Raw genomic sequence first — 15,561 nt, forward strand, 5'->3', positions numbered from 1 at the left:
GAGATGGGCTATTCATTTGTGGAGATCTGAATTTAGGATCTAGATGTGTTTAGCAAACCTCTTACATAATGATATTCTGGGACTTATTAAGTGTTTGTAGTAGCACTGATGTGGGCAGAGCAGGAGGCAAATCCTAAAATCCTTAATATTTTTGTATTTTTTAATTGAAACAAAACTCCTGCTGAAGTCAACAAGATGTGCTCAGGGAATGCTGGGCAAGGCCTATTCTCCACTTACTGATTTTTGGCTCCTATTTCACCATTTGTTTATTTTTAACAAATTTTACTTCCCTCTTTTATTAGCCTGAAATGGCTGATAAGCCACCACCTGAGGCACTTACAAAAACAATGATACTGTCAGGCAGCAATTTGTGGTCTATGACACAGGACCACTTAACTTTGCTCAAAACTGCATGATATTGATTTAAAATAAAATAAAATAGAACAGTCGGGAAATAAGGAATATATAATAGGTACAGTGTTTCCAGCTAAGTGCTGCTTCCTTTCCGCTCAGTGGCAATTTGTTATACTAAGTGTTGTACACTCCAAGGTGGGGTGACAGTGAGCATGCTGCTTACAACACTACGGAAGCATTTTATATCTGAAAGGCAGATGACTACCTGTGCAGTATGATACTCAGTGCATTATAACTTGGTGAAATACTGGCGTTCATGCAACAGATTCATAAATAGGACCTAACAAGTATTCAAGTCAGTGGCTCCACAAGATTTGGGATCAAATATGTATTTAACTTAAACAGTAGTGTCTTCTGATTAGCAGAGCACAGTGGGTTGTCAAACTGTCTCTTCAGAAATGCTAACCAGACGTTTAATGTTAAGTTACTGCTAGAGAATGCTGGAACTGCATATGTTGATTCAAAATGCTCATCCTAGAAGGGAAAAGCACTTATGTCCCCAGCATACATTTTTTCCTGGAATGCATGTACACACATCAGTGGTTTCTGTCTTCCTGAATCTGCAGATCCTTAACAAATTTTCAGGGAAAATGTGGAGCTCTACATAGCAGACTTCAACCTACTGATGCCAGGTTTGCTTCTTTTAGGTACCTTTTCCAGACCTCAGAGAGGACAAAAAACACTGCGAGAGAAACACAGCTATCTGTGTGTGAAGAGACCCTAGTATGACAGCTGAAGAGCAGGGAAAGCTGTTTTCTCACATCCAGCTGAGCTGTACTTGCACTGAAACCAATGCTTGCTTTACATTGATGCCTGTATGACAGCTAAATAGAGGCAAAAGGGCTTTTGAAAGCCCCACATGTAAGGTAAAAACAGATTACATCAACTAAAAAAAAAATCTGAGAAGGTGAATACAGAAAGACTGAGACTACAGAGATGATACCCTGTTAAAATTAACTAAGATCATAAAGCAAGTAAAGTAATTGGAACTTGTACAAAGAAGATGGACAATATTGCAGACAATACATTTTGTAGTGTATTTGGGCAAGTAGTCAAGGAACATAGTAACTGTTGGCAGTACTGCATTAGTGAAAACTATGTTCATCTTAATGATGAGCCCAGATACCAATGCATTTCTAATTTGCTGCAGAGCTGGCTTTCTTGAAAGAGATATACCCCTGTAACTACCTTACTGCTAATCTAACTTTGCTACCCTTGGTAGTAAAATAACAGCATCAGTAAGAACAGAAAAGTCCCTGCAGCTCAGGTAAACTATGATGCTTTCAAGGCAGTCAGTTATCAGGGGCTACAATAAATTACCCTGGCTGCGGGCCTGGCCTTACATACTCAGGGCGACATTCAGTTGTACCATTTGAGGTTTCAAGTGAAAGTCACCCTGGTACACCCCAGCATTATCCAGGGTGACTGAACTGTGGGTCAATCTTGAGGGAAGTCCTGAGCTCAGAAAAGTCAAAGGGAGTTTCACTACTGACTTTAATGGGATCAAGATTTCATCTAGCAGGAATATAAAAGCTTCAGCTTCTCTGACAGAGATGCAAAAATCAGTGAACACAGTAGGGCAGTGCCTCTGAATTTCAGTCAGGCATTTGATACTGTGCCTCATAAAAGCCTGCTATAAATATCGACTCACACTGACTAAGACAGGAACACTGCTGCACTGATTGAAAGCTGCTGGCAAATGGCAATGGATCAAGCTGGGGAGAAGTGTCTGTGATAACAGTTCTCAAACTTTCCTCTTGTATCCTAGAGGAAAGCACAGTCTGTGCCTCCACACTAAAAGGAACACTGCCAAAGGACACTTCCTATCCACCAAAGCAAGAGGTACTTTACCGTAAGACCGAGAAATAATGCCCTTTGTGAGGCCGAGCCACACCAAGTAGATGTTTGCACTTAGCATTGTGCCTGACCCAAGACAGCCTCAGCAGCATCACTGTCTCCTCCCCTGAGATTCCAGCTGACTCCTGCTCTGAGATCCCAGCAAGGGTGGACATGCCATGCCTGCACTGACGGCTGCTTGTTCCAGATACAAACTGAGAGCAGTCTACATTGCCTTCTCTGACTGAATTTTGCCTCCAATAAACCCCTGAGAAGTTCTGCTACTGTCTTCAAGAGGAGCAACAGTTTCTGGCCATTGCTGTTCTCCTCTGCTCCTACCTTGTGATTCTGCTTGCCTTTCTCTCTGGCCCACATCTTATGGGCCCTACTGCATCTGCAAGTGTGCTCCCTTCCCAGTCTTTTCCTTTCTGCCACACTCCCTGCTCCCTTCTCTTGGGCTTCTTCTGTATAATGAACAGAGAACACTACAAAAAGAAAAATTCAGGATAAAAACTTGGCAAAGCTTGCTGGCAAAGATACCTTGCTAAAAAGGAAACAGAAGAACCCTAATGTCTGCAATTACACTAATAAATAAGGACTATGCTTACTGTAATATAAAGGATCTGACCCTCTGTCATGAAGGTGAACTGAATTTTGCTTTAGACTTCAGTGAGTAGGCACAACGCAAGCACATAATGCTGTACCACAACAAAACACCCCACCATTACTCTTGATTCTGGGAGGCAGTGCTGCATTGGTGAGACACTCGGGAGACTTGAATACTGCTTCTTCCTCCATCCTTCATCTAATGAGTGGTTTGAGGCAAATCATGTTGTACCGTTCTGCTCTCGTTTGTCTTTCCTATCCTTTGTGTTCCACAGAGAAACTGATCTTTGTAAATTAATATGAAAGGCAGGAGTGAAAAGAGCTTGTGTCAGAGCGAGGCAGAAGAAAATAGTAATGTGATTATAAAAGCAAATATTTTTAAAGGCAAAAACATGCATTTGTAAGGTTGTTACACAAGAGATATCCTCCATCTGCACTGGAGCATTAGCCACAGAGTACTACGTTAATCACAGTTGCTTTGCACATCACCTTTCAGCCTCAGAGCTGAACTCATTACATGGCCCCAGTAAATACATGTTCCCTGAGACCCAGGGTTGGGTTACTGTTATGTACTGCACTGCAGCTGACTGTGGAATGAATGGTCATGCTGAGAAAAGCAAACAAGACAGCCTGCAAGGTCCTGGAGATCACTTTGAGCTATAAGAAAGCTCCTTTATTTTTATACCTTCTATTTAACTGTTAATCCGTTTGTTTGAAAGACACAACAGCAGAGAACACACTGCAGGCATAGCACAGAGACATCAAAGAGGACAGAACAGGTAGAAGAAGGACATGTCTTCCAGAGTATCATAAAAAGAAGCCTAGATGAGCTCCTGCATTTCAGCCAGGAATAGCTTCAAAAGGCCATTTTGGCACACACTGTAAAGTAAACCCATTTGGAGGTGGGGTAGAGGTGTGTGTCTCTAACTGAATCAGACTTTCAGGGACCACACAGACTCTGAAGGCTTTGGAAAATAAAAGGTGTTTGAACACCCCAAGTTTATTAGCATGCTTTTAGGAATGGAAATTATCCCCGCACAGGAGACAAAAAATATAAGCCGTACTAAACCATGCTAAGAGAAAGGAGCTACAATCAGAGAAGGCAAATGAATAGGTCAGGTATGTGTGTTCAAACAGGTGGTGCTGTCAGGACAATAAGACTTGAAGTAATGATAACCTTAGTCACTGAAGCAGAGAAACTAAGTAGGTAGCTGAACAGATATGGGAGGTGGATGAGACTGACTTAAGGACCTTGGACTAAAATCTGCGCTCGATACCTGACTTTGACATTGACCTCCTGTACCTTCTGGGCAATCCATCTTACCCAGGTGAGTTCCCTCCTCAGTCAGCAAAGTCAGCACTCTGTGGGGAGGTGGAGGAGGGTATGACACACAATTTTCTTTCCACTCCTGATAGAGAAGATTATTTTTTTATATATATAAATTTTTTTAACTATGTAGTTTAAGCTCCCTTACTCCCACAACTCTTCAAGCCAAATACACTGGAGTAATCACATCACTAGGGACAACACTTCGATCCAAAGCAAGGAAACAGCTCCTTCCCTCACTGCAGTGAACATGGAGCAGGAAGCTCAAAAAGCCCACATCTATCATTTCACACTTCCAAAAGCTCTCCCCAAAGCCACAGGAAATATGGCCACACCAAAAAGATTCTCATGTCTGCTGGGAGGTGCTGAAGGATGCCTATTAAGTATCCTATGGAAACCCAGAACCCCACAGGCATTCCAGCCCACTGCCATTTTCCAGTGCACCATCATTAAGAGGCAAGAACACCACTTTCCTCCAGCATGGAAGGAAGGAACATAATCTCCCCTGAGCTGCTTGAATGTGCAGTTTTCTACTGAACCAAGTCAGAGCAGGCATTTATGACCACTTATATTCCACGTTTATTTTACATATGCGAAGCTTTGTGCCTGGAATGAAAGAGTGAGAAAGTTTTGCTTAAACACATGATTTTTTGCTGCACTGGCTTGAAGAAAGGCTGGTAGCCTCATTAAGAATCTGCTGTCTGATTAAGAATTTCTGCTGTGCTCACAGAAACAAATTCAGACTCATTTCTTCAAGGGCCCTGGGAAACAAGTAGGAGCAGTAGGGCTCTACTGCAAGGAGTCCCGTGTGCCAATGCAAACACCCTACTCTCAGTGCAAAAGGGCTGAAGGAAGCGTGGCATTGGTGCTGTGAGAAGTGACAGTAACGTCACAGAAGGGGATGAAAAGCCCCTGCATTGACTGTTTTGCTCCCTCACGACCCCATCCACAATTGCACAACACCCCTACAATTCTTATCATAGGCAAAGATTAGTCTATATTCAGCTGTCTTTTATAGTGATCTAATAGATGGAAAAAGTCATTTGCCTCAATTGGCCAGAAATGTTGGTGCATTCCCACAGCAAACCTCAGCTTGGAATCACCAAAATAAACCTACACACTTTATGATTAGAGGTCACATCTGCTGTGGGAAAGACCACGTGAGCAGGAAAAAAATTGGATCCACCCACTCTGTCATGCCCACATCGAACTGCTGTATCAGAGCACACAGTGAACATTCCCAGATAAATTATCAGCAATGGAAGACTGACAATGCCAATATGTTATTAAACAGTCATCATTTAGCTCAAAGTCAACATGTTGCTGGACTGAAATGGCAGATGAATAGAGCTGCCCTCTATTCTCAGAAGAGTATCTGTCCTTATCTTTCTTTCTTTTCTCTTTTCTTTTCTCTTTTCTTTTCTTTTCTTTTCTTTCCTTTTCTTTCCTTTTCTTTCCTTTTCTTTCCTTTTCTTTCCTTTTCTTTTTTTCTTTTCCTTTCTTTCTCTCTTTCTCTCTCTCTTTCTTTCTTTCTTTCCTTCCCTCCCTCCCTCCCTTTTTCCTTTTTTTAAATCAGGACTCAGAAATTGATGGAATTACCACAGAGCTTCTGATGCCTACCAAGAAACCTCTGGGCCTTGTGTTTGCACAAAATTATTCCCCCAGACACACCCTCTGCCCTTTCTACACACTTACCATAATGGTGTGATGTGGAAACAGGGCACGGACAGACTTCACAAACTCCACAAAGTGTTCTGAATAGCCATTTGCCACATCCAGGCAGATGTATCTGATAAGTGGAATGGCCTCTAGAATACTTGTTAGCTTGTCCAAATCAGCTTTTCCACTACCTGAGCTTGCTGCTACATGCTAGAAAGACAGGGAGAGCAAAATGGAGTAGCAGTTGGCAAAAACTGAGATAAACACATACTTTGTATGTCTTTTTCTGCATAGGCTTGGGAGGATTTATGCTAGAAACTAGTGAAAATCGTACAATATGAAACAAATACCTTCCTGGGAATATCAATTTGTTACTTCTATTTTGTTTAAAGGCTCTAAAATAAAGCAAAATTAGCATTTTATCAGCTCTTCATTCACAAGTGGATTCTCATAGGCAAATATAATCACCTGAGACAGATAAAAGCTCAGTCCTACTCACATTAAGACAAATGAGCCCTAACTTGGTATATTTCCAGAAAGGCAGACTGGCAAAACCTGAGGCACTGTGAGAGAGTGAGATCTGGATCTTTAAGTTCACCAAACACTCCCTTGATCTAGAGCATCACAGAATAGTTGAGTTTGGAAGGGACCTCTGGAGACTGTGTAGTCCAACTGCCTTGCTCAACTAGGGTCAGCTACCATTGAAAACAAGCAGATTGCTTCCTCCTTTGTATTTCTATGAATTCTTTCCAATAGAGAAATAGTTTCCACAGCTGTTGGCCCACAAAACCTCTGCAGAGATCCAAGGTCACAGTGAGAGTCAGTATTTAATCACTAGGAGATCCTACTCCAGTGATTATGAACCACAAATGAGCTAAGTGCCAAAGTGTTCAGACACAGGATATTCCTGGGACCATTTTCTACCCTGTAGTGGCATATAAGCAACCCTGATGAACCTAAGTGATAGGCTGGCTTTCAAACAATCCTGTAATCAATAGTCTTTGTAATATAATTCTAAAATGTGCCAGAAGTAAAGATGCAATACAGCTGTGTGTCTTTTCCATACAGAAAAAATTTCAAAACTGAACTGAACTCCAAGGAGGAGGGGAGACAGCCAGGCACACTCTTATACTGCTTCTCCTGGTGTAGGGGCATGCCAGAAGAACATAGAAGAAATCTGCGTATGAAAAAGTTGGAATCTAAGTCAATGTTTAAATCTAGTAAATGGTGTTTCTCTGTAATGGCTTAGGCTAGGACCCTGTGAACAACTGAGGCAGCACAGCTAGTAGTAGCACAGAGTGAGATCCAATACAAGGAGGTAAACGAAGGATACATATGCGCCTGCGGACTCTGGATCCACTAGCACACCTGACAGCAAAGACCCTGCCTAGCTCAGGGGTGTGCAGGGGCAACCTCTGGTTGGGTTACTTGAGGCTACTGGCATTTGTGGTCTTGGGCTTCCCCCTCACCAGCACTATCACAGCTCCTAACAGCAACAGAAGCTATTCCCAAGTATTTCCTTCTTTGTTCAGGGTCCTTCTCTGCTTCTATTGCAGCCATATATTAACTTTGCTTTTTTGCATCTTAATATAAGCAGTTTCATAACGGACTCACACAGCTATTCATTTTAAACAAGGACAAGCCACTTCCCTTGATGCATTTAAGCACAGCAAATATCTTCATTCCCCAAAACGCATTTGACAACAGTATTCCCAAGAGATCCTAGTGTATGTGAGTTCAGAACAAAGCAATAAACCATAATAATTTACAGTATGAAAATGTACCTCAAGGCATTCTGGGTGATTGGCAGCAAACAGTTTCCATTCTTCCAGAGAATAATGCTTGTGAATTGCAGTGAACATTGCATGCTAGCAAAAATAAGAAAACTGATATTAGTGTCCAAGTTAGTCATAATTCCCCTCAGCTGTGGACTAGCAAGTTACCAGAAATTCCCATTTTAAGTACAGGCTCATCCTACTTGAAAGAAACAGTAACAGTGAATAACAGGCCAGGCAACTCCAAATGGCTATTCAAAGGTAACTTGGCATACTTAGCCAACCTTTCAGGACCAGATTTCCGATCGGTTTGATGAAGTTATGGTCAATATTTGGAATGTGCTTAAGCACTGCAAGAGATTAAGGAGAGATTTGAGACCAGAGGCTAATTAACTAGCAACTCCTGACTGCTGCAGCTTTATCCAGTAACCTATGTTTTTACAACTGTTGTCAGCTAATTGGTTTTTTTCTGGTAGGAAGCACAATATACACCTGAAAAACTAAGCTCTAGATGCTCCACCTGAAGCTGAGCTACATCCAAGACAGAAGCTTCTCAATAAGCATCTTCACTGAAACCATCTTATATCTGGTGCCCTGGCTCCGGTAACTGTATTGCCGGAAAAGCACAGCTGCTTCACAGTGAAACTACAATCTCTTGTTCTGCATTTTTAACTCATGTCCCCCTGGTCTCTAACAAACATAGCTAACAATTAACAAAGGCTGCTCACTGTCACCCAGTGGCTCCCCAGTTGTTGCAGAAATAAGAATCAAGACTTACTTTTGCCATAACCACAGCCATTTCAAACGTCCCCACAGTGTCCATGTTTGCCACTATAATGGGAATTCCCGTGTACGTCTGCTTGGAGTTGCGGAAGGTGAAGGTACGCGTCAGGTCAACCTGCAATGAATAGGCACACATTCTTTTTAAGTAACTGATCATAGCCTAGCAAGAGTTTTGCCACTGACTTCAGTTACAGCAGGCTTGCACACTGTTCCTTAATTTTCCTCACATTTCCTGTTCTTCCTCCTTTCATTCCACTATTACCTCACTTTATTTACCTTGTTACAACTTCTGCCTTACAACTAGGAAAGAAAATATAAAAGTAAAATAAATGTTTTTTGTGTTTAAGAGCATTTTCGCTCAAGAAAGAGAATAGAAATTATGTATATTAAAAAATAAAAATTAAAAAGCAAACCAAACAAGGCAGAAGTGGTTGGAAAGGAAAAGGCAATGAGGAGTGTGGATTATTTTCCACAGAAGTAACCTTAGCTGCTTGTTTGGCTGCCTGAGAAACCCAAGTTGAAGTCCTAATTCCGCAGAAGTCAGAACTGGAACTCCCTCTGTCTCCAGGGAATAGAGGGCTTCGTGCCAATCTTTGATGTAAATGACAATATAATACTCAAAATCCAGCTCTTACCTTTGGCTATGGTTACCAGTACTCTTGCCATACAACATAAGCAATCATACCCTTGCTTATTAAACCATGATGCTGCTAGTTTCTAAGTTAATTTCTTACAGTTGTGTCAGCCTTCATGTTCAAAGTTACTCCTTCCTCAGCATCCTCAAATGATCATGGTAACATCGGGCATTTTGCTCCTCACATTATTTGCAAGAGGTGATATCAAATTTAGATCAGTTCCCACTGGTCTACTTAGCATCTTGCAAAAGGGAAAAAAAAATCTAGAAATCCACACAACTGTTGAAAGGTTCATCTCTTCACTAACAGTGAAAATGAAGGCTCTTTCACAGTTTTCATTACTCCTTACTTCAGCCTTAGTCCAGGAACATTTATAGACCTGAACTGAAATCCATCACCAGAAAGGAAGCAATATAAAAAAATACAGAACTTTGATTATTTATTTACAACATACTTTGAGCACCGTCATATTGCAGGCTACATTCTGATTGATTAATGTGGTGGGGGTTTACTGTTAAGAGAAAGAACTTGGTGACGCAGTGGTATTTTGTGAAACAGGTTCTCATTTTGTATAAAGGAAGGGTCACTTGGGGGAACAAGCTAAGATAGATCTTAACGAAGACTCATCCTTCTTGTCATTTACTATCAGAGAGGCCTAATTCTCCACCCATCACTAATGACATAATGTTCTTACGGGAATTTCAGCTGCAGATAACATGAGAAAATTGTATGAAGGAGGTAGGTATAAATATGAAAATTTAATGTATTTTATTCACTTTTATTAACTAGAACCAGGGGGAAAAGGACAGAGTATCACATACAGACAATGTACCAGAACCACTGCCTTACAGTTTTCCACAGGAAAAATGTCTCTTTCAAATGAACTTAAGAAAGACGAAGAGAAGAACAGTATGTTTAAGAAGACTGAGGCAAGATGCAAAACTACGCAGGGAACACAAGGTCATTACTCTTTCAGTGATTCTCACCTCTACTTCCCATAATTTCTCACATATGACTTCCTTTAGCCAGTCAGGCAGATGGATCTCATGCAATTATCCACACAACTGATAATACTGTAATGGAAGGCATTTATGAGGTATACATTTATGAGGGATAATTGCAGGGCTTCCCCTAATAAGGCTTTTGCTCTGTAAGAAATGGCACACTGGGTTGGACATGTTTATGTGGTGCCCTAGTTCTCCGGTAACTGTATTGCTGGAAAAGCACAGCTGCTTCACAGTGAAACCACAATCTCTTGTTCTTGTTCTGGCCAGTAGAACCAGATGTCTGGGAAAGTAACATAAGAACGAAGCAAGTTTTGAAAGATTCTTTCCCTAGTCTACCTTCCCAGGTCCTAAGAAGCTGATGCTTTGAAGACAAAGGTCTTCTCTGATCCATTCTGGTAAATAGCCACTCATAGACAAAGAATTCACCTTGTAATTTTTTTAACCCTTCACACCTTCAGCCTCTTCAATATCCCATAGCAATAAATTCCAAAGACTAATTATACATTACATGAAAACTATGACCTTTGCCTGATAATTACATTCTGTGCTTCCTGATTCTTATTGTGTAAGAGAAAAATCAACAGCCACTTCTCAGTTTCACCTTTCCCATTCCAGTCCTCACTTCACAGACTTCTAGCCTATCCTCCAAAGCTGTTTCTTCTCCATACTGAATAGTCCTAGTACACTTAGTTTTCTCCTCATGTGGAAACCAGTCAATACTGCTGATCATCCTGGCTACCACTCTCTGTACCTGTTCTAGCATATTATGCTGTTCTTGTGAAGGGATCACCGGGGTGAGTACTCAAGATGAACATACCAAGTTAGCAAAGCTAAACGGTTTTCCTTAGTTCCTCTAGTAGCACTTCTGACCATCTCTTTGTCTCTTTCCTGAGCGGTACCAGATAATTTACAGCTTACTGTTCTGTGCATTATAAGAAAATAACTTCTGACTCTAGGGTTGCTCACCATCACTCAACAATAGTAAAAGTTTCTTTAGAAAGAAAATCATTAAATGGATTTTTTAACTCCTACCTAGACTTTCCACAGATGAAAGTACTAGGACATAGACTGGGACTGTTGTGTTAAAGGTCCCTGGACTTATTTGAATTTGCAAATTTAAATTAATGTCTGGACTTCCTACAGGGTGCTTGTCTGGTGAACATAAAAGGGACAGCCTGGAGAGACAAGTCCAGCAAAGGCAAGAATAGCAGGCTATGTGGGTACTAAGACCTCACAGATGGACAATGCTGCTCCCACTCCAATCATTGCTTCAATCAGTTTTGACACCTGAATTCAAGCTTCACATTTTATGATATCTTTTCAAAAAGAGAAAGCAATTGTGGAAAATGAAGACAGTGCAAGGAATCAAAACCAAGTGCTAACATAGCAGACCTACACGAAGAGCTGCAAACATTCCAAAGTGCCTCCTAAGAAGCTGACTTAATCCCAGTTACTACATAAAAAGCTATCCTTGCGCAAAAGGAGGCATTCACACCAGAGAAGCAGACGCTTGCTGATATAAGCTTCAAAGCAGCAGCTTGCTGGGTAACAGGCTCTGTAGTATGCTGCCTCTGTTCCTTTGCCAGAACTATTTATTTATATTCTTGTTTTGAAGCAGGCTGGGGCTGTCCATTTCAGATCTGGCTCGCACAGACACTGTTTATTCCTGTTGCTACAGCCTCAGTGATGGTGTCCAATTTCTTAACCTTCACTGGTTTCCACTGAGCCCCCTCATGACATGCACTTTTTCTCATGTGAAATGTTTTTAACAGTTCATCATAGCCACCCGTTACAACCCTGCCATATCGGCTCGTGTTCCTCCTATCATTTTCCCTTCCCAACAGCCCTTCTTTCCACAGCCTGCACTAAGCTAAATATACAAAACGCTGCACTTCAAGGAGCCATGTGTCACTCACCGGAGCACAGCTCCACCTGTTTGCCAGGCCAGCACAGTGTATTTTGAAGAGGGACCATAGGTCCCCAAGCAAATGGCCGGAAAGGGCCTACAGACCTTCTGAGCAGTAACTGCACACAATGAGGAATTGCTCAGCCTGGACACCGTTCTTTGTAAGTTAAAAATGACTAGCCTGAGATTACCTTTCTACTGAGGGGAACACCTTCATAAGAGCAAAAAATTTTGCCTGGTTGTTGCCCACAAAATCCCTGGCCATGGCCCTGTAGTAAACACGGCCACCTAGTTTCCCTTCCCAGTCTTGTCTTTCTACCTCACTTGATTTGTCTCAGTCTCTCACAACTTCACTTCCCCTGGAGAAAAGCTTAATCCTCTTTCCATCCCTCAGCACAATGTAATTCCTTTATTAGTCAAACTAAATCCTTTGTTAACCTTGAGGTTATGTGAGGTAAACGAGAAGGCACCTTCAGCCCAGAGGCAGCCATCTTTTCTGTAGAGGCAATCCTCACAGGATTTCCTGGGGTTTTTCCTAATCCCTGCTGAGAAGTAACTACTATCTCAGCTAACAGTGGCCCTGGGCCAACAAGGGACACGGAGCCCTGGGCAGCCCTGGGCAGCCCGGGCGACAGGCGGATGGCTGGGCTCTGCCGGCACAGGTCACACAGCAGCAGGTCGCAGGGGCAGACATCAGTGAGGGTGAAACGCGCCCCACCAACCCAGGTTTCCACCGGAATGGGATCCCAGCCCGGGGCACTCTCTGCCATGGGAAGTGCTCCCCAGCATCTTCACCAGCTGGTTTTTCTGCTTGTTTTGGTTTTTAAATTATTTTATTAGTACTGTTTTTTTTAAAAAGAGCATGTCAGTTACTCGCTAACAGCACCGCCCACAACCCCCGAGGCTGAGGGTGAAAATGCCGGCCGGTCCACACAGCCGGCTTTTGCCGGGCCAGGCTGCGGCACCGGACACCCGCTTGCCCCTTGGCAGAGCTGTCGGCTCATCGCTGCCCCTACTGCCGGCAGCCCCCCCCCACCCAAAAAGAACGGAGTTCACCCCCCCCACCCCGCTCAGCGCCGCAGAAATCCGCAGAGGCATCTGTTAGAAAACATTTTCCCTCCCTGCCCCCCTTTTTTTTCATTTTTGCTGAGGAGCGGGGGAGGACGGCGGAGCATCAGCTTGCAGCGCCCTCCACCCCCTGCTCCGCCGGGGTCGGGGCTCGTCTCGCCGAGGGAGGGGGACACGCCGCACGCTCCCTAACCCCGGCCCCCTTCTCCCAGAAGCAGCGGCATCTCCCCCCCGCCCCGCCACGCAAAGGGCGTTTCGGTCGGGGAGGGCATTGCTACGTTAGACTGGGGAATAAAAATAAAGCAAGGAGGGAGGCAGGGTTAGGGAAGTTAGGCGCTGAGAGTAGAGAAAAAGCATGCTGGGTTCCAGTGCCCCCACCTCTGATCTGCTTTTGAGGCTGCTTCTTTTAGGTCTGAGCAGGACATCTTTAAAGTCCAGTTTGAGGTCTGCGTCTACCCGGGGCATCTTGCTGGGGCGACGGGGTGCGGGGGCCCGGGCTCTCCTGGCGGCGGCGGCGGCGACAGTGGCGGCCCCGCTGCGCTCTCTGCGCTCCGCTGCACCGCGCCGCCTGCAGAGCCGCGCCGGCCAAAGCCTGCGGGCTGCGCACGGAGCTTATTTATAGGGCGCGGGGCGGCCCGGGCCCCATCGCTTTATTAGGAGAGGGTTGTTTTTAGCCGTGCAGTTGGCTGCCCTCTGCCCTTTCTCCCGCCGTAGCCACCCCCGTTTCTGCGCCAGGCTGGACGCTCTGTGTGTGGCGGGAGAGCGGTGGGAAACAGGGACGCTGCGGCCTCCCGCACCTGCCCGCGCCGGGCACGGCAACGGCACCGCCGGCGGCGCAGCGGCCTTAAGGTCAAAGCAAGGGCAGAGGAAATGGCGCCTCCATGTGACCGAGCCGGGCGCCGCTGCAGCATGTGAGAGCTCGCCGCTGCCAGGCGGCCGCTGAGGTGCTGAGCTGACATCTTGCGCGGCCCCCCGCCCGCCCTTCCACTGCCCCGGCTGGCGGTTGCGGACCAACGGCTGCCCGGCGCTGGCGGTGCACAAGTGTGATGAGGAGCAGCTGAGGGAACTGGGGCTGTTCAGCCTGGAGAAAAGGAGGCTGAGGGGAGACCTGATCGCTGTCTACAACTACCTGAAAGGAGGTTGTAGCATGGAGGGTGTTGGTCTCTTCTCCCAAATAACAAGTGATAGGACAAGAGGAAATGTCCTCAGGTTGCCCCAGGGGAGGTTTAGATTGGATATTGGTAAGCATTTCTTCACAGAAAGGGTTGTCAGGCATTGGAACAGGCTGCCCAGGGAAGGTGTGGAGTCACCATCCCTGGAGGTGTTTAAAAGACACATAGACGAGGTTCTTAGGGACATGGTTTAGTGCTAGAGTTAGGTTATGGTTGGACTTAATGATCTTAGGTGTCTCTTCCAACCAAAATGATTCTATGATTGTATGCTCACCAACGTTTTTCAAGTGGATGCGGCATGGCCTAAAACGTCATGCTTCCTTCCTTATAAAGCACTAGCCTTTGGTATCACTGCGCTCTGGTGGAAATCTGACTTTCTGGGGTGCTCAGCTCTGAGCCCATACTTGGCCTCCTCCCTGCCCATCATCCCACAGTAAAACTGAGTGTTGTCAGCCTCCTGGGACCCTCTGAGCTGGTTCTCCATCTGAATGCAGAGCAAAGGGCTAGTGTGTGTTTTCAGCATTAGAAATGGTCAGAAATGTGCAGCTGGTTGGTCACAGGAGAGCAATCACAGTACCAGCCACCTGGAGCTGCTCTGCATAATAATTTCCTATTTTAGTATATGTAAAGAAGCAACAGGGAGCTTCTCTTTTTTATTTTTTTTTCCCTCCATAGCAAAGACAAGCCTGATTTGTGACTTCATATGATACATTTTCAATGGCTAACTGCTGTTCAACATGCAGTTGCAAACCTCCTGTAACAACAGAATTATGCATGCTGGGTCCATCTACATCTGCTGGCATAGTGATCAGTACAGGACTATCATATATCATATAAGGTGACTTTCACAGGAGATTTGAGCCTTAAAGTCTGTTTAATTATGAAGTCAGTGGGTTGTTAGATTTGGACTTCTTTGGAAGACAGATGAGCTAAGCCTTGTCAGTGACTGGAAGTTGAAGCACTGGAGGATCATGGCTGGCTTCCCTTCCTCAAACACATTGCAGGATGAGGTAGTGTTCTCTTTATCTGAAAGCTGCACACATCTGGCCAACACCCTGCCTTCAGCAGAGCTCTTAGACATCTCTTTGCCCAAGTGTCCCAGATAATTCAGTATGACTGAGTGTGAGGCCCAGTTTTTACACAGCAGGCAGGGCATTTGAGTGCTTGCAGTTTTGAATGTCCAGGTTGAGAGGCCTTGAGCCTCGTTTCCAGGAGCTTTGAGGCTTCACAACTCCAGATGATGTTCCAGGAGATCCTTGCCACTGTGGGTATTTCCCACAGAAATATTCAGATGAAACAGGACCCTTTGTAATGAGTCTCATATGCGTACCAGAGGCAATTCACTTGGTGGTTTCTCTACTTGATTCAACAGT

The 15,561-nt window shown here is 44.4% G+C and overlaps 1 protein-coding gene across 1 annotated transcript in view; it reads right to left on the minus strand.

The window, feature by feature from the left end:
- GMPR (guanosine monophosphate reductase) overlaps positions 1-13,495 on the minus strand; it is a 42,331-nt gene extending 28,836 nt beyond the window's left edge. Inside the window, exons 1-4 of the mRNA XM_080339561.1 lie at positions 13,395-13,495; positions 8,396-8,515; positions 7,627-7,710; positions 5,879-6,052 (exon numbers count right to left, since the gene is read on the minus strand). Coding sequence (XP_080195687.1) covers positions 5,879-6,052; positions 7,627-7,710; positions 8,396-8,515; positions 13,395-13,481 — 465 coding nt within the window. The 5' untranslated portion in view covers positions 13,482-13,495. The remainder of the gene's footprint in view (positions 1-5,878; positions 6,053-7,626; positions 7,711-8,395; positions 8,516-13,394) is intronic.
- Between the last annotated feature and the right edge of the window lie 2,066 nt (positions 13,496-15,561).

The sequence above is a fragment of the Nesoenas mayeri genome, assembly GCF_963082525.1.
Source record: "Nesoenas mayeri genome assembly, chromosome: 2".
NCBI classification, from domain to species: domain Eukaryota; kingdom Metazoa; phylum Chordata; class Aves; order Columbiformes; family Columbidae; genus Nesoenas; species Nesoenas mayeri.